At 45.1% G+C, this 19863-nt stretch overlaps 1 protein-coding gene across 1 annotated transcript in view; it reads left to right on the top strand.

Annotated features, from left to right (window-relative positions):
- Positions 1 to 15550, top strand: part of epha4l (eph receptor A4, like) — a 100790-nt gene extending 85240 nt beyond the window's left edge. Inside the window, exons 10-18 of the mRNA XM_054742968.2 lie at positions 36 to 94; positions 547 to 660; positions 1051 to 1236; positions 6274 to 6335; positions 9636 to 9845; positions 9959 to 10108; positions 10919 to 11115; positions 14797 to 14955; positions 15208 to 15550. Coding sequence (XP_054598943.2) covers positions 36 to 94; positions 547 to 660; positions 1051 to 1236; positions 6274 to 6335; positions 9636 to 9845; positions 9959 to 10108; positions 10919 to 11115; positions 14797 to 14955; positions 15208 to 15322 — 1252 coding nt within the window. The 3' untranslated portion in view covers positions 15323 to 15550. The remainder of the gene's footprint in view (positions 1 to 35; positions 95 to 546; positions 661 to 1050; positions 1237 to 6273; positions 6336 to 9635; positions 9846 to 9958; positions 10109 to 10918; positions 11116 to 14796; positions 14956 to 15207) is intronic.
- Positions 15551 to 19863: the final 4313 nt, after the last annotated feature.

Raw genomic sequence — 19863 nt, 5'->3', positions numbered from 1 at the left:
GTTTGACCCTGACTTTACTGCTTCTTTGCCCCCAGAAGGAGTAAGTACAGCAAGGCCAAGCAGGACTCTGATGAAGAGAAACACTTGCATCAAGGTAACTTGTAGTTTACACTCCATCCACGCTCTCTATAACTGAGATACATTAGAGCTGTCAGGTGTGCTCGTGTGCTCTGCAGACTGCAAATGGAGCCCATATAATGGGGAGAAAACTATTCTGAATTTAATGTGCTTGCTTGCTAACATGTTTCAAACACCTCATTATCAAGTCATCAGCATTGTTATTTGCATGCATCAAGAATTTCAAGGTAATGAGCTCCATCTTCACTGGATTCAGCCAGAGTGGCATAAAAAGCAATGGAGTCCCAGTGTGAAGTAAGGTATGGAGAGAGGAAAAGAGGAGGAGGAGATCCAGAAAGGAAAGAGGTGTAGCCTCCAGCATGATGAAAATAAAGACCAGATGGGGAGTTTGGAGTAGAGTTGCTGGCACGAATAAACCTCCCTCTTCTATTCTTCCTTCCTTCCATCTTTCCTTTACACTTTTCTCAGGAGTAAGGATTTATGTTGACCCCTTCACCTACGAGGATCCAAATCAGGCGGTCAGGGAGTTCGCCAAAGAGATAGACGCATCCTGTATCAAGATTGAGAAAGTCATTGGCATCGGTGAGATTTCTTTCCCAGTAACCTGTTTGCTGTAACACGAGGACATCAAATATTAAACACACTGTATTCCAAGACAACGCTGTTTGGTATACCTCCAGATGGGTCTTCAAGAAATGAATCAGCAGAAGCTAAAGATGTTGTCTGTGCTATTCCTGTGGCTTGAGTAAAGTCATTCAATGACAAAATAATAAAGCAAAATAATCAATATCCATTTCCTGCTTTTTCTGGTCCAGTGGATAAGAGCAGGAGGGATTAGAGACCCTGATCAATGTCTAGTGGAACCCTGCACAACTTTGCACACAAACACGGGCCATTTGGTCCTGATTTATTGTCAGTGGATCCGTCTGCTTGTGCATCATTGAATTTTCAGTGCAGCTTGTGTGTTCTCAGGGGAGTTTGGTGAGGTCTGCAGTGGCCGACTGAAGATGCCGGGCAAGAGAGAGATCTGCGTGGCCATAAAGACGCTGAAGGCCGGTTACACCGACAAGCAGCGAAGGGACTTCCTGTCCGAAGCCAGCATCATGGGCCAGTTTGATCATCCCAATATCATCCACCTGGAGGGTGTGGTCACCAAATGTGGGTTCTGCATGAATTATACTCTTGTTTTCACAACAGTTTCAGTTATTAGTAAAAGGACTGAATCTATAACCTTGCGCTACAAGAGTAATTCTCGTGAGATTTGGAGTCTTCCAAACTCAGGAGAATCCATCTTGTAACGCTCCAGTTCAAACTGTCAGACCACCAAACTATTTTTCAACCATGGCAGAACGTCTCAGTTTGAGGCTGTTTTGTTTGGTCATTAAACGTCCGGATGTCTGCTGGGTCGATGTAGCTTTGAATAACATAACTGTGTGACTTAAAACACCCTTCAGGGTTTTCCCCAGAAAACTTGATAAGCCTTGCGGGCCGGACCATGAGAGCGCGGGTGGGTGGTCGAGGGATTGCTTCGCTACCGTCTCTCGTCAGTGTCAGCAGAGTGGAGGCCCCTGGTTCGCTTCGCTGCTTCGCGTTGTCCGTGACAGCGAAGAAGGTAGGGCTGGGGAGGGGGCACGCTTAGTCTGGCCGTCGACCAAGCAAAGTCTGTAAAAGCGCTAGGGGAAGTCCTGCAATTTATGCGCATAATCTTCTCGCAAAACTGGCAGAAATCACCCAAAGACATGGTAATTTCTGCGTGAGTGAATAGATGAAGTTTGAGCAAGTTGTTGTTGTTGTTTTCCAGGCACACATGGTGAACGACATTTGAGTTACTGCGATTGGCTAAAGACAAAATACGGTAGCCAGTGCCAGCCGGGCACTACCTTGCACGTCCTTCAATCAGCTCAAAACATTCTACCAGTTAGCCCTCCCTCTTTCAGACGGTTTCTGCTGCAGAGATTTCAGATCGGAAAGTGTAGACTCGACACGGGGTGGGGCTGCCGCTAGATATCATTGTTTTTGAGGGAGCAATGGCGGTACTATTGACGAAAGTGGCATCCTGACCAATCACAAGCTTGCATTCACCGTCTTGTTTGATGAATGTTTAGAAAACAGAACTCAACTCCGTCCGTCCTTGTGAGGGCTCTCCAGCAGGCTCGCAAGGACGGATAATGGCGTTGCGTGTCTCCGTGCCGACGCGGAAGCATAAACTAGGCTTTAATCTTCATGATTTTCTTGTATTAATTGTTGGTTGTTACGATAAAACATTTAAGTTAAATATATAATTTAGGAGACACACACATTGATATTTCAAATGTGAAACTAAGTTTAAAGAAATGAAGTCCATATTTAGTAGATCCTCCTTTAGCAGAAATAACAGCCTCTAAACTCTTCCTGTAGCTTCTAATGAGAGTCTGGATTCTGGCTGAAGGTATCTTGGACCATTCTTCTTTACAAGACATCTCTAGTTCATTCAGGTCTGCTGCTTCTGAGCATGGACAGCTCTCTCTAACTCACACCACAGCTTTTCAGTCATATTCAGGTCTGGGGACTAAGATGGCCGTTCCAGAATGTTCTACGTGTTCCTCTGCATGAACGTCTTAGTAGATGCTGAGCAGTGTTAAGGGTTGTTGTCTTGTTGAAAGATCCAGCCCCGCTGCCGCTTCAGTGCTGTCACTGATTCCTGGACATTGATCATCAGAACCTGCTGATATTGAGTGGAATCCATGCATCCCAAGATCCCCAGTCCCTGCACTGGCCACACAGCCCACAGCATGATGGAACCACCACCATGTTTTACTGTAGGTAGCAGTTGTTTATCTTGGAATGCTGTGTTCTTTTTCCTCCATGAGTAACGCCCCTTGTTCTGCCCAAATAACTCAGTGAGTTTCTTCAGTCCACAGCACCTTATTCCAGAATGAAGCTGGCTTGTCCAAATGTTCTTTAGCAAACCTCAAGCAGCTCTGTTGGTGCTGTGGGAGGAGAAAGGGCTTCCTCTGCATCACTCTCACATGCAGCATCTCCTTGTGTAAAGTGCGTCAAGTTTTTATCGTAACAACCAACGATTTTTTTAAGGAAAATCTTGAAGATTAACAAGGCTGCCAAACTTTTGCATCCCACTGTAAACAATATATCATTCAATAAAGCATTCCCAGAGTTTCACAGATATTCATCACATGGTTTGTGAGATGTTTAGTAAATGAACAAGAGTGTTTTGTGTGTGTGTGGGGGTGGGGGGTGGGTGGAGGGGGACTATGCTAAACTCTCACTGCTGAGTGAGTGAACCTTTGAAGCACACGCTGCAGGTCATCAGTGACGAGCTGTGCATACAACACCATGCTGCCTTGCATCGGCAACATGAATACCAAGACAGAATTAAAGCTTGGGGCCACTAAATGTTGCTCACAAGCCAGAAAGATGCAGCTCTCTGGCTGCCTGTTGGCTGCTGCTGCCTTAGGAAGGTGAAAGGTATCATTAGTAATTGGTGGCTTCTATTCGACTGTATGACAGATTGTGCAATAAAGTTCTATGTGTGGATTTCAAACGTCTCATAGATGGTATTTGTAGGTGACCAGATGGAAAAGGTCCAACACTGGCAGTGTGGGGGCAGTAGAGTTAGAGGTTGCTGGGCATTTGGGAGACGTGGAGGGGGAGGGTTCGTCTAATGGGGGTGCAGAAACAGGCCCTCTAGCGCAGCTCTAGACTCATTAATCATGGTGTCAGCTGTAAATGTGTTTGGGGTTAGGGAGTGATACCCTATCCCTCCTCTATCTGCTTTTGCATGGTCACACAACACCGGCTAAAACTCCCCACTTCTGTCCTCGGTGCACTCGCTCTCTCTCTGCACTCCCTCTCTTTACACCTACCCATGGTGGCATTTGTTAGACGATAGTTGAATGTGTGTGTGTGTGTGTGTGTGTGTGTGTGTGTGTGTGTGTGTGTCCAGCACTTTGGTTTCATGCATGTGTGTTACTGTGGCTGATAGCCAGCCATGGCTAGATGGATGAGGTGCCTTAATGCATGAAGACACAACAGCCCGGCCATGTCAGTGCCAGATAATGTTGTCTCCACCACTGTTGTACATATTGGCTTCACACACACGGATGTTCAAACACACACACACACACACACACACACACACACACACACACACACACACACACACACACACACACACACACACACACACATATTCGACATACGTGAGCCAAACAGACATGTTTTCCAGCCAGAGCTGAAGGTGAACAGCAGCACAGGTAGAATTGCGTATCACCTAACATCACATCACATGACCTGCCAGACGTTGAGGAGATGGAGCGAGAAGGAATGGCTGTACAGATGACAAGAGGAGGAGGACGGAAAAAGAAACGGGACACAAGTGGCAAGCATGGAAGTTACAAACGGAGGCCGAGAGGGAGAGACAGGGAGGCGGTTAGGAGTTTATGGTTGGGAGGAAAGACAAACAACAAACAGAGAAAGCAGGCGGCGGTGTTGGAATAACTGAACTGGCTTGAAGAGGAAGACACAGAGCGAGACAAAGCAGAGACATGAAAGACAAGCAGATCGGCGGCGCAGCAGTGACAGAAGCTGACATGAAAGCCAAAGCAAGGGGGCATCTGATAACTCCACTTCTGCGAGGTTCGAGTAAATGGGTCCTTCACACTTGAGGGTGTCAGTGAAATCTATTAAAAGTCCATTATTTCAATTGCATTCCACTCTCCATTTCAACCAACTTAAAAGGAATTCTCAATCTGGCTTCAGTTTGCTGGCGTGTCCAACAGAGCCAATTAAGGCTTATTAATAATGGAGGAAGTCCAAATATACTCTAAAGTACATAAATGTGCAAAGATCTGTCTCCGAACCCTGCAGGCTGCAGTCCACCATCTTCAGTCAGGCATACACTTAATGTTTCTGTCATGTGCAGTTAAAATGCAGCCTCCATTAGAGTTTGACATTAGAGGTGATATGTATAAGAACTGATTTACATATAGTGAGAAAATACTAATTAAATAGAAGGACCTACTCCTAAAAGCCGATCTTGCTTTTATTGCAAAAGCCTGGGCTTTCAGAGAACATTTGGCCCCAAAGTTCCCCCAGCTAGCATTTTCCCCAGACTCCACTGTTGGGTTGGCAGGTGATAATCGGCCCACTGATGCACCTCTTCCCTGGGGTTCAATGCCAAAGGCAGCAGGGTGCATTCACCAAACAAGGCATTAGCATGCAAATGGAGCTGGAGGGAAGAGGGTGGGGTTGTGAAGGCGAGAGTTTAAGGTCGCAGGTCAGACACTCCTCAGACTTGATTGCAAAGCTGTCAATCACAAGCTGCCCTAGAGCAAGGGTGCACAACAAAGGGAACAAAGATGGCTGACAAAAAGGGCTCCACAGAATGCCCGACTTCAGCTCAACTTCCTGTTTTTGTGGCATCACTGGATTCCCCCGTAATTAATGGGGTGCCAATCACTCTATGAGTAAGGTGGCTGCCTCTTGAAATGGTGGAGGAACTTCACCTTAGCTTGGATTTCTGTTGCGTTCCTGTAAAGGAACACAAGCATGTTCCTCCTCCAATCAGCAGTTTTAAATCTGCAAAGCAATAAGCTTGTAAGTCCACCTTAACACAAAGGAGAAGGCTTTCCTAGGACAGACATGACATGTGTTGTCACCACGGCTGGTTGGGCACCAGCTAGCTGCCATTTTGGGATGAACACAAACCAGTTGGTCATAGTTTATTTCTTACTTTCCATCTCTTTTCTTCCCATCCCATCCTACTCAACCTCAGAAAACCCACCAGGGAATATCCATCCAAACCGTTGCCTGCCCCAACTCAGACTCTTAGACAGACGCTCCCATCAGAGACACAAAAAGAGGAAGACGGGGAGCGGGGGTGCAAAAGGCCAGAGAGGAGTGGCCAGGTTCTGGGGAGTTGGAGAGGGTGAGCAAAGGAGGGGAGGAGGGAAGAAGAAGAGCAAGCTGAGAGTGACAGATGCCTTGAAATTTGACAAATGAGAGAGAGGGCAAAGGGGCAATCAGGGATGTAAAAAGAGAGTCTGGGGGATTGTGGGAGATTGGATTTTGTGTAATGCATCCAGTTAATATTTGCATCAACACAAAATGTGCTGTTCTGTTGGTGATACCTCTGAATGTGTGTTGGTGATCTCTCTCTCTCTCTCTCTCTCTCTCTCTCTCACTCTCACCCTCTAGGTAAGCCAGTGATGATTATCACGGAGTACATGGAAAACGGATCGCTGGATGCATTCCTGAGGGTCAGTCATGCGCGTCTGTGTGCACACACGTGTGTTTATGTGCAGAACGATCGCTATCTAATCTGTTTAATGTCATCCGCTGAAGTAACAAGTGTCGGTTCACAAACACTTTGATCGACTCACAGGCTCTCTGGGTTTTGGGGTTGCTCTGCTGGGTTCACCTTTGGCTTGTGGTTCCTCACACCTGAGTTTTCACCGATGCCTGACAATGTGCAGGATCTGACGGGAGAGGAACATTAGACCTAGGAAAAAACTAAGCAACTGTGTTAAAAACAGATCAAATACAATTTCATAGCAATAAAGAAGGTTTGTGAACATGAATGTTAAGATCTGTCTCAGTTACATGAAGGTAATAACCTTCTTCATCAGTGATCATATGATGGGGGTGGGAGGGGTTACTGAAAGTTAAATGAGAAAGTATGAAGTTAGAAGTTGAAGATCTTTTGTGTTTACATGCAAAAAAATATCATTTGAGTCACTTTAACATAAGATTGTTGCAAAAGCATCTGAAACATGAATGTGAAGACAGAACGGGCAGATGTTACAACTAAAAGCTTCTTAGCTTTTAAAAGTCATTAAAACATCCTTCCACTTGCTTAGAATCTTAGTCTTAGTTCAGCCTAACACGATCTACTAACGTGTTTTTACGAGTAATGCAGTACTATATCTAACTTCAGACTGACGTAAAACAGTAATTGCTCAGATTTCAAAATAAAATACACAGGAGACCACTGTATGAAAACAACCACAAAGGTTTTTAGTTTTTATGTAGATTTTCTTTACTGAGGATTTTACTTCAGCTTGGTTTGTGCTTGACGCATTTACTTTCCGCTTGGTGATGCGGCTCGCAGCGTTTATGATTCGTACGGCTTGTCTCTGCGGTGATCCAATATTCTCCCAAACTGTAGGGGGCAGCATGGAGCTCTACGGCATGCATCCAACACTACACCATAGTAGAAATTACTGTTTACAACATGGCATTCCAGCATTTTTTAACAGCGTCCTCGTCTTTTCCGACAGTGCGAGCTATTTCTCTCCAAGAATTACTAACAACACGTTGATCACGGTGATCTCTGAGAGCTGAATCATACAAATGTCTGTATTTACGAACCTCTGCCATACTAGTTCTTGCCGGTCCGCCATGTTTTTCCAAGTGGTGCTCGCTGCAGAACCACAAAGGTGGAGCTGCACCAGAAGGTGGAGCTGCACCAGAGTCAGCCCCGCCCATTCCAGAATCAGCCCCACCCATTCCATCAGAGTCAGTACAATTCCTTCCATTTGTCAGACTTGATAGCATTCTGGAACCAAAGAGGGTGTTATAGCTAAAAAAATGCAAGATTGAGGACGGAGATGAGAAGTTAATTGAGCAGTTTTTGTAAAGTTTCCATATAATTAAAAATCTAACTTTTGGAACTTTTAATCATGTTATATTGTCATTTCCTCATAAGAAACACGCCAAAGCCATTTTTAGCCTCACTCATACATTTTCCTCCCATCTCAGCTTCAATTTGGTCTCCTCCCCCGAAGCGGCTCTGGTCTTGGTTCTCAAATCTGGATATTCTGTGAATTTTCTGACAAATTATTTCTGAAATGACTTCTACTGAGACACCGCCAATAAACCATACAACCCATCTCCGAGACATTCTGGAAAGCACAATTACATGTAACGCCACATAATTTATGTTAGGTGTGATGGAGTAGTGGTTAAGGAGTCAGGATGACATGCAGGTTTGCGCAGGTTCGCCTCCCAACAGTGGAAGTTTTAGGTAGTCTACAACCTCTTTTCTTCATTTCTAGCTACACTTGCCAGTACTATGTTTACAACAATTTACTGGTATACCGTTTAACATATAATGACTAATGTGTTTTTTTAATTTATTTATTCGTTTATTTAGCCAGTGTGAGTCCATTTGTGAGCAGAGTTTCAACTAAAATGCTGTTTAGGAACGACCAAATTCAAAGAACTTTTAGAGACATAAATATTTTGCTAAAAATAAACATTACAACTAAAATATAAACAAATTAAATGTTTCAACTGGCTAAATAGACTGCTGACGACCCCACCGAGAATCGAACCAGCATCAGCTGAGGGGAAAGCAAAAATTAACTCACAAGATCTTGCCACTAGACTACCAGAGCTCAATCAATAGACTGATATGCTGTTGTACACCAATTTTGTTAGATCTGCTGTGGGCAGATATTCGCTAAAAGAAATCTTTTCATTTCGAGATATATGCAGGTTTTGTCATGTAGCAAGTTATATTTATCTTGTTTAATTGGAGCATAGAACATAGCATTAACGACTGTAAACTAGTAACAGCCGTAATTCATGTGGGTCAGGTCAGTTTGCGATAAAGTGGAAAACAAACGGAAGTCAGTGGGCTAGGCTGAGTTTGCGTGAATGGGCGGGGCTGACTCTGGTGCAGCTCCACCTTATGGTGCAGCTCCGCCTTTGTGGTTCTGCAGCGAGCACCCTCTCTGTTTTTCCGCGTCCGTCCGCGTGGTTAGAAAATTTCCTACGTGCGCGTCGCGGAAATTTTGGGCCGTGCGGAGGCACGGTGGAGGGGGCGTGGTTGTTAAAACGCTACTTTTCCGCGTGGAGCCGTGCGGACCTCGCGGACGCGTCAAGCCTAAACCAACCTTTAAGATGAGACTGTATTGATCCCACAGCAGGGAGGTTTGTGCTTTACTACAGCTCAGCACAGATAGCGAAAGAGTACAAGAGTCACTAAGAATAAAAGTAAAAGTAAGACACTAAATACAATGGTAGTATATATGTAGACGCATACTCAGTACGCATTGTGCAAGTAAAATAGGTAATAAGTATCAGCTATTAAAGTGGTAGATAAACTCAGTTTAATCTAAATTCATAACACAAGTCATCTCAAGTCACTTTACAAAGCAAATGTTCCAATTGAGCCTAGTTGTTACACTTCATCTACTTCAGTTCATATTTCTAATTAGTGGAAACCCAGTCACTGACTTTGCAGCAACCCACATACAAAGCATGCATGCAGCGACAGTGGAGAGGAAAAGTCATCTTTAACAGGAAGGCATCACACCCCTCAGAGGGCCGGGCCTAGTGTAGCGTCTCTGGAGAGAAAACACTTAGCAAACATAGTTAACAGTTTAAATAACCGTGTAGCTGGAGAGCAGTGGTAGAAGAAAGTAGCAGAACGATCCACGACCCAGCCTCCGTCGCTGTAAGTGATCTAACGACCGTATGTTTCATGCTGTATCTAAACATTCTGCTCATAAGAATGAGTTTTTCTTTAGCGTTTAATGGATGTTTTTGTACAGAAGAACGACGGTCGCTTCACAGTCATCCAGCTGGTTGGGATCCTGCGTGGTATTGCGTCTGGTATGAAGTACCTGTCAGATATGAGCTACGTTCACCGTGACCTGGCAGCTCGCAACATCCTGGTCAACAGCAACCTGGTGTGTAAGGTGTCTGACTTCGGCATGTCTCGAGTGCTGGAGGATGACCCGGAGGCAGCGTACACCACCAGGGTGAGTGTGTGTGTGTGTGTGTGTGTGTGTGTGTGTGTGTGTGTGTGTGTGTGTGTGTGTGTGTGTGTGCGAGTCTGTCTGCTTTAATTAATCAACCCACCATTCAATTACAGGGAGGAAAGATCCCGATCCGCTGGACGGCCCCCGAGGCCATCGCTTACAGGAAGTTCACTTCCTCCAGTGATGTATGGAGCTATGGCATCGTCATGTGGGAGGTGATGTCATACGGCGAGCGCCCATACTGGGACATGAGCAACCAGGATGTAAGTCTTCATATGCTAAAGGTCACAAACAAGCTTCAATTTGGATCATTAGAGTAACGTTCTGTCAGCGATGTCAGATCCCGCGGTAGTCATGCAACAGCAGCCGTTTTTACGAAACAGTGCCGTCAATTTGACGCACCGCCGTGGCTGCCTTAGCCTTAGGTTGTGTGTTAGTGGTCAGTGGTCAGACTGTGGCGGAAATGTTGTGCCATCGTGTCCTTTTTACAAACGATTTGATGACGGCGGCATTAAGGGGGTATGGGGGTGGTCCCTGCCCTGCCGCGGACTTCCATTTATCTTGGACATAACTTGCTTTTTAATGCGATTGAAGCCATGCTCATTAACTTCTTTAACAAGCTGCTCCTAAAGGCGTCCCCATGCAGTTTCTGGTGATCTGAGCTCCAGCGCTAACTGAGAGAAGCTCCTGGAGCTCTGCATTACTCCAGTTTATAATCTCAGCTGATTCTGTTCACAAAAGCAAAACCCACGGCTCACGTTTACTTTCTTCTGCGTTGTAGTATCCGGCCGGAGCTCGGCAGTAACTCCCCACGTGCTCATGGCACCTCCCTCTGTTGCACCAAGTGCGATTGCTGTTTAAGACAGACAGTTACTGCGACATTACTACCAAGCGAGGCAGAACAAAATTTGTGCATCGCCATGCCGGCATGGTGCATTTATAAGGCACACCGTTGCGGTAATATTGCACCGATTTGCCGGAATGGAGTGTCTGTTTTTGCATAATCTGGTGTTTTGCACAGATGCCGTAAGGTGATTTTCTCTTTTTAAATGTTTTTCACGCTTCCTGTCCAGGTGATTAAGGCGATCGATGAGGGTTACAGGCTGCCCCCGCCCATGGACTGCCCCATGGCTCTCCACCAGCTCATGCTGGACTGCTGGCAGCGGGAGAGGGCAGACCGGCCAAAGTTTGGACAGATTGTCAACATGCTGGACAAACTGATCCGCAACCCCAGCACTCTGAAGAGAACCGGAGGAGAGACCACTGTCAGGTAAAGAAGATGCTACTAAACTGTGTTTAGACCATGAACCACGGCTCTGACCTTACCTCTGGGCCTGGGCATTTCAGTGACAACAACAACAGTTTTTCAGGCTTGTTTTTGTGCTGCAGACACAACCGCTTCATTGCTTAACTAAATAAAGTCTACATATTGTGTACTTTTACTTCAGTAGAAGGCTGATGATCACTGGGACTCACTGTAGTGGAGCACAAGATGAAAAACCAGACAAAAATATTTTAGGATTTGCTCCACAACTCCCCGTCAGCTCTGCCTGCGGTCCTTACAGCAACATTTCAGCTTGAATTTATTGTGTGCAAAATATAAAAGAGACCTTTAAAAAATGCAACAGGGCAGTTTGGTTGTTTGTTGGTTTAAAGAAGCAACTAATTCATCCGAAGCTAATTGCTACACTCACAAAGTGCAGTAAAATGGATTGTATAGTTATATAAATTTATGTTTACTACTTTATTTCCTCGCTCTTTGCACGTTATCTATCAAACTGCATTGCTTTTCTCCACGTTTGCCCCTCTAATGGACGAGCTGCGAAAGCCCAGGACACCCAGGAATGCAGCCGTTCCTACAGGGAGCGGAGAGTTACGCTGAAACGCCAAATTAAAAACAAACACGACCCCAGGGCTCCCCAGCAGCTGAACGTGTTAGCAGTGACCTGTGTGTGTTTACAGACGCAACACAGAGCAGCAGGAGTCTGTTTGACTTTAACGAGCGTGTGAGCACGCACGAGTGGGTCGCACCGCCGCGCACGCACTCCTAATGGGACCAGGAAGTCCTGGTGGAGTAATTAGGACTGAGTCCTATAAAAGTGACTTTTGCAGGTAGAAGACGCCTGCGTGTAATCTGTTTCACCTAACGAGCAGAGATGATTTGATGGGGACTCTGACATGCTGGCACCTGAGAAGGTTTTAGCACGGTTCCCGTTGTAGAGCTGGGTCAGCTCTTAACCTTTTCCACGGAGAGATCATGAAATATTTCACCAGTATATTAGTTACATCAGGCCCCTTATTATTAAAACGCCTACCATATAAACGTGTGTATCTGCATCTACTGCCTGCGCTTACAGGACAAATGTCTGGAACTTCAGCCAGCAACTAAACAGAATCCCTCTGCGGGCTACAAAAGGCCCGCAGGCCACACCTTAGACACCCCCGCTACACAGAATGGCGGTGCAGGGAGCCGGTTTGTTGACTGCGGTCAGAGATTCATTCGTTATGATCAGTAATCAATTCACCATCTTTAATCTCACCTGAAATTACAGAGAACAGCCCTCCTCCTGAGATATTTTCATTCAAAGTGATCGTGTTGTTGTTGCTCACACTGATATGTTACAGGAAGTGGCTTTATTAGGGCAGTTGAAGATGTGAAACCTAACGCTCACAGCTTTGTCATTGGTCGCTGGTTTCCTTGGGACCGTACCCGGCTCCTGATGAAAGCACTTCTTTCTTCTGGAGAGAGCTGCTCTCTGAAAATCCCCTCTGAGTTTCCAACCCCGTGTTAATGTTTCACTCAGAAAAGCAGTGAAAGAGAACGACTGGGTTGAAAGCGAGACTCGGCCGTGCTGTAAAGTTCGCCGAGGTGTGCTCGGCTCGTGTGTTTTCTTTCAATAAAGAGCAACTATCTGTGTCGTCACACTGTAGAGGAGCCGCGTTTGACTTGGACCAGTCTCCGAGGGCACCTGCACATCAGGACGCTAAACAGAGGCAAGCCTGGCAGATATGTTGTTCTGCTCAAAGAGGAAGCGCTGAGGAGAAATGTAGCGTGGCGCTCTTTACAGCTCGGGGGTTCCTGTCTCACCGTACAAGGTTTATTTAGCCACAACATGGCTGGACAGTTAGGAATGAGACAAATATTTTCTCTGTGCTGCGGTTGTCGTGGTAATTATCTAAGTCTAAATGGAAAAACAAACTTTCAAAGCTTTAAAGGGGCCATGCTATTTTAAAGCTTTGAGAGCAAAGGTAGGCACAATTTATGATCAAATCTTACCGTTGGCACTTTTGAGGTGTCATTTATCTTAAATACGAGTTATTTTCATCATCCTGAAGGGTTAGTTTCAGTGAAGCTCCGCCCACGCCCGCTCTGACAAAACTCTCCTACTACAGCTTCTTACTCCTACTGCACACTGGAAGCATCAGCGGCGCGGAACGGCACCTTTACAAATACAATCCATTATCTTCTAAGCGATGCGGCAATTAGTGTCCAAGAAGCGCCACGCCACGCCGCACCACGCCGCTACAATAGGATCTGGTTCTATTTTTGCCGCGAGCCGCTTCTGGGATGCGCCAATTACTGCAGTTAACATAGACAGGAAATCACACACTGTTTCAGTGTAAAATCCCTGGTAATTTTCAAAATAAAAGTATTGCAGCAATGCTTTGTCATATGTACGATGCGTGTGACCTAACGACTCATTTACTCACAACATCGTTCCACAAGTGCAGCGGTGTGTTTTTATGGCTTTAATCCTGTAGTGGAGAGGAACAACATCATAGATGACGTCAAACCGTGATATCAAACGTGATTTCCTTCTTTTTGGTTTAATGGTGGATTGCATAAACAAACCGTAACCTCTGAAGTCTTGGGGGATTGTGTGATCTCACGAGTCGAGCGAGGAGCACGGCAAAGAAGCTGCTTCACTGCTGAGACTCCTGGTGTGCCCTGGAGTGCAGCGGTTGTTGCGAGTAAACCGTTCCGCATCGCTGATGCTTTCGGTGTGCAGCCGGGGTTAGGCCAGCCTGCTGTGGCGCTAGCCTTGGTAGACCAGCAGTTACAACATCTGCCTTTCGTCTTGTTTCACCCGGCCCTGGAGCCGGTCTCACTCCCGGTGTGGCCAGTCATTTTTTAGCCAGCTGAAGCAGGTTTCAAGTTTTTATACTTTAGTTTTTCTTATTTTTTTCTACAAAATATTTCGTGTCTCTAAAGATCTTTCAATGTGGTCGTTTCCAAGCAGCATTTTAGTTGATTTACTCTGCTCACCTCAAATGGACTCACACCGGCTAAAAGCACATAAAATGTTCGCCCTTGTATTTTAAACAGGTCACCAATAAAGGGTTGAAAACGTCTTACTAGCAAGCGCAGCAAAACGTAGAAAAAACCTGTGCAAAGCTACGTGCCGGGTAGTCCGTCTAAGCACTGGGCTACCAAGTCTGTTACAGAACCGCTGCCTGTGCTGGCCGTTCCAGGAGTCTTTGTGGATGTAAGGTTTTTATGGTGGTATTTTGTTCCCAACGCAGAAGTAAATTGTCAGAATATCCACTCTGGTTTGAAGCAGTCATCTGTGACATGAAGTACACATTCTGAACTGCAGCATGAAATCAACCGCTTTGTGCCCACAACTAGGACAATGTAGGTGTTGGTGACCTACTTCCAGGGGGGGCAGGTTTCAGATCTGAGACTAGCTTTAGGGGGAGGAGAAAGGTCTGATGGTGCACTTAGTTTCTTTTCCAAAGAATCTGAAAATTTGTAGCTGAGACAGGAAAAGGCATGAATGCAGCCACCATGGGTTTGGGGGTATATTTCCTGAGGAAATAACAATACCACTTGGTTAAAAGCCCCCAAAAGTGGGTTTTCCATGATATGCCCCTCATAGTTTGGGTTTATGATCTAAAGTTCAGACACCACCTCAAACAGCTAACCCTTTCTTTTCTGCATCCACTGCAGGCCCAACGCCACCCTGCTGGAGCCTGGGAGCCCTGAGGCATCTTCAGCAGCAGGGACTGTGGAGGACTGGCTGCAGGTCATCGGCATGGAGCGATACCGCAATAACTTCACTGCAGCTGGCTACACCAGTCCAGAAGCTGTGGTTCACATGACTCAGGAGTGAGTAACACCTGTAAATGTAGCATGGAGGGGAAACGTTCTCCTGACGGGAAATTGTTGATAAAACTCTAAAAACAAATGCATCTGTGTCCAACTTCTGACGGGCATTATTACTTGTTTGTAGCATTTCTTTAGTTGTGTTCTCGTACCAGGTGTGTGTGTGTTTGAATGAAACAGAAACTCTGTTGGTAACATCAGCCCTCCGTATGTGGTGGTTGGTCCTAAAGCATCCTTCTCCTTGTCCTTTCCCAGGGACATGGCCCAGATAGGCATTTCCTCAGCAGCACACCAGAACAAGATCCTGACCAGTGTCCAGAGTATGCTGTCCCAAATGCAGCAGATTCAAGGCAGAATGGTCCCTGTCTGAGAAAAAGTCAGAAAAACCCGTTAAAAAGACATTTTGTATGAAAGAACACGATAAAAAAAAGTTTAAAAAGACACAAAACTATGAACTAATAGTTTACCTCATCCATGCACTTTAAATTTGACCTGAAAGAAAAGAAGACGTTGAAAAAACGTGGCTAAAAGGGCACTTTTTCCCCAAGAACCTGACCTTTACTTCACCTTTTTTAAGAGCAGGACTCTGCAGCAGCATTGAATGGATGGACGGACGGCTGAAAATTTTCTTCCGAGAGACCAATCTGGAGTGCCTTTAAAGGTTCGGAAGGACGGAGGAGAGTGGAATGTGGGTGCGATCCGACATTTCTTCCTCATTTTGGGGCAAAATTTATTTGTTTTTTCTTTATTTGTGGAACAATCGGAGGAGCAGATCTTTTGGATTTCCTGTGACTGTGTTTCCTTTAAATGAAATTCTTTCTGCGGGACTCGCAGACTGTCCTGGACACCATGTTTCTTCTCTCTGCTGGATCTGTTTGACATCTCTCAGACAAGATGGAGGCTCCCACCTGTCAGGTAGAAGCTCTCCGAGAGGTCGAGGGCTGTTTCTGGGGAGGCTGCTGGTGCTGGGATGGCTTTCTGTGGGTTTGTTTGGACCTTTTGGGGAAGGGGCTCTCTTCCGACCTTGTTTCCCCCGAATACTGGATTTTGTTGCCCTCGGGACAATACTTAGGATGTTTTTGATCTTCCAAAGGAGACTTCCCACTCCCCAGTCTTCCCCTTTAAGAAAAGAACAACGATGAAAGCCCACGTACAGTCAGAAACTCTCACTCTTACATCAGAATGGAAGCTCTCACTTGACCTCAGCTGCCGTAGCGGCCGACTCTTCCCCACCGCTCTGACCCACATCACTTCAGCTCTACTGCTCATTTAAACTGGAGGCCAGATGAAGGGATTATTGGAATTATTTTATCTTTCCTTAAAGAAGCAGGACGGGGACAGGACCAATCACAATCAGCAATGGCTACTAAACAGGAGAAGAAAGGAACACGTCAGCGAGGTGAGTCCTTAGTTTTCCTTCTGAACGTAAACTAAAAGGTATTTTAACAACATCAACATTGTAGCAAATGAAGCTACAAGTGCCCATGTTTAAAGTACGAGAAAATCAATGTTAAAGCTCCTGTCGGTGACTCATTAGGGTCTGCATGGTAACCACTAGTGACTCATTAGCAGCATTCTGATTAGCTGAACAGCCGTTGTGTAAAACCTGAAAGTCATTTTAAAAAGGTGAAGCGTGAGCAGTACACGGCGTCGATGGTCACACTGTTCCTACGTTGTGTAACCTAATTTAATCCAAGCTTGCGTGACGACTGGCAGGTGAACTGAGAGACCAGGAAGTTCGGCTGTAGCGTGTTTGAATGACCCAGACGCGGAAGAGCGAGCGTCGGGAATTAACAGGCACACGGTTTGATCTAGGAGTGACCGCGGGTCCGGACCAGAGGGAGGGCCGAGCGGATACTCCAGAGTAGAATAGAGTTGACTTTCTGAGTCGATGATAGTCGGGGAGTTTGGTAGTCCGAAATCTCATGAGTCAGATCGTTGAAACGATGGCTGAGTAGAGGCGAGAGGGCGAGACTTCCGTATATAGACTGGGAGTGATGACGCAGGTGGTGCTGGGGGTTGTAGTTAGGAGGAGGGGTCCCAGTTGGAGGAGTGATATGGGGCTGAAGTCGTGACAGCTTGGGTGTTCACTCTGAAAGGATCTGAGAGAAAACCATGGGGCTGACAGGAGAGTGAGGGGAAACAGTGTGTTTGTTCTAAAAGCAGCAGAATTAAGAGGCTTGTTTGTACAAGATTAGCTAAATCTATGAAGGGTTAAGATGTCAGTCGTGTAAAGTCCAACTTTCAGCCCCTCGTTAAAACTCTGACTGATTCTGCTGTAATTCTACCTGAGCGCGAAAGTGGGCGGGGTTTACTCACCTGTTCCTTGCAGCTCTGTGTGAATATGACACAGAACTGCTAAAAGTCGGCGCTCACTTCCTGAATAAACCCCATGTTGTAGTTTTGTTTCCTGACTGTAAGGGTTGAAATCAACCAACGTATCCAAAGTAAGATAGGAATACAGGAACTTCCCTCGTCGTCCTCCGGCACCTTTAACACACAAAGCTGTAAAACAAAAATGGCTGAAACCTCTTTTGTGAGTTTTGATGTTATTTGGAGCCTAAAATCCTAAAGGAGTCCGTTTCCCCCGTTCCTCCGCTCCGTGTTAATTAGCAAGCTGGTTGCACCACTTCAGGCAGCAGGAACAGATCAATAGTCACTGTTCTGTGATCAGTCTGCAGAACTGCTGCCTCTGGCATGTTAATGAGAAGAATTAATTAGCAGCTGACTCCCAGTCAGCCAAACAGAGCAGAGAACGTTGGGTTTAGGCACCAGCTGCTTCACATGCTCTCTTGGCCAGATTATTCTTTTATTTTCTGATGTGACTATTGGAGCTTCTGTGACGGACACATCCATGGGAGGATAAGTGAACATAGCCGAGTACGTTTAATTAAGATGTAAACCCATTTTCCTGCATTCTTTAATGAAAAAGTAACAAAATAGTTATTTTTCTTTGTAATTAGTTACCTTTAGAATCTTGTAACTCAGTAAGTAACTGAGTTACTTTTTTGACAAAGTAATCAGTAACTATAACTAATTACTTTTTTAAAGTAACGTTCTTAACACTGGTGATATGTAGAAAAATTTGTAGATACTAAACTTGTTTATATTAAGTACAAGTTACACAGATATTTTTGGCTTCTGTTAGTTGAAAAACATGAGAAAAGCCCGTAGAGAAAATAATCGTGAATTAAATCGCAATTGCAATATTGAAGAAAAGAATCAATAACTTTCCAGCTCGAGCTGAGCCCTGTTTCTTTGTTCTCAGCTGGTTTGAGGGTTGCCGACTAGTTTTCAGTGAGTTGAGTTCTGTTGTGAACCAATCGAGTTCTGGTTTGCTGTTTAACCCTTTGATGCATGAATTATGAAATCTTCAACCATGATTTTTTAAGCAATTTTTTTCATTCATCTTTAGGTGTGAATGAAACAAATTTCAACAAATATTTTTTGTAACATTTTGTTAATTTACAAATAATTTCTGACATGTCCACCTCAGTGGACAGCGTGCAATCTGAACATGAAACATGGTGGCTTGACTTACTGAAGTCCAAATGGAGGGGCTCAAATGCAATAAAGTCTTCAACAGCTGCGCTTAATAGTAAAAATAAATAAATAACAATTTTGTGTACCTGTCCACTGTAGTGACCATTATGCATGAAAGGGTTAATGATGTTGCACTCGTCGTTTACTTGACATTCATCACTTCACTTGTTGTCCATTACAACAGAAATAGCCAGAGCTGCTGAGTGTTTGCTTATCTAGAAGATAACAGGTTGGATGTGACCACCACCATTAAACAAAATAAAAACAAATCACTGTTATTCTGTGTCCTTTGGGTTGTCCTTCCATTCACCGTACGGTACTGCCCCGGTCTTCTACTCAAGACTGAAGACTCATTTCTATGATTTGGCTTCTGGATTATGACCCTTTCGTGCTTGTTTTGACTGTATTGTACTTAACTGTTTATTTTCTGTTTTTATTTACCTCTGCAAGGCGTTTTGGTCAGCTCTCACGCTGTGTTGAAACACGCTGTTACAAATAAATTGGTGGTTTTTCACATTCAGAGATATAGATCATTTTGTCAGAAGAGTCGGCCAAATCAGTAATCGGCCTGTCCAGAACTCAAAAATCATTCCTTTTGTCCCTTTACCAAGGAGTCCAGCATTTGTCCTGGTCTGGCAGCTCTTCAAATTTCCATTTTTGTCTCATTTTTCATGTATAAGAGAAATTATTAAAAGTTTCAGATGTAAAAATCAGCTCAGTCTCATCAGGTCAGAGAGCCGTAGACCAGTATCGGCCTTCAGCATCAGGTTCGGTGCGTCTCTGTGGACGTGAGTCCCCAGCATGAAGAGATGCCTGATCAAGCCCGTCCATCTGTTACTCGTGTGAGACGTACGGCTGTGTTCAGATGAATCTGTGTTTGTGTCTCACTGCCAATGCTAAAGATGAAAAATCTCATTTTCAAACCCAAAAACCTTTAGCTAATGTGAAAACAACGTCCTGCACATGAGATCCGTGTCTGATGACATTACCGAGCTCTCACACACATTACTAACATGAACCGTTGCTCATGGAGACGCTGATTTATGTCGAGTGGGCAGATCGATGCTGCTGCTGCAGCACAGATCATTAATCTCATGCAGATGTCCTGTAAATGCCCGTTTCTCGGCTTTTGATTGGTGGCAGTAAATCAAAGGCATGCTTCATGTTTTCACAAACAACATGTGGCTCACAAATGTTAACTTATGGCCGCCATAACGTCCACATTCCCCCCCGTGGACCAGCACTTTACTGTCTGCATGCTCCAGCTTGGCACTGGCCTTTGTTTAGCTGAAGATCTGAATGTTCTGTGGAGCTGGCTCTGGTTCTGGTTCTGGTTCTGGAGAGCAGCTCTGCTCGCCGGAACCAAGC

Source organism: Nothobranchius furzeri, chromosome 13 (assembly GCF_043380555.1).
Source record: "Nothobranchius furzeri strain GRZ-AD chromosome 13, NfurGRZ-RIMD1, whole genome shotgun sequence".
Classification (NCBI taxonomy): domain Eukaryota; kingdom Metazoa; phylum Chordata; class Actinopteri; order Cyprinodontiformes; family Nothobranchiidae; genus Nothobranchius; species Nothobranchius furzeri.
This window is presented reverse-complemented; position numbering and strand designations above follow the sequence as displayed.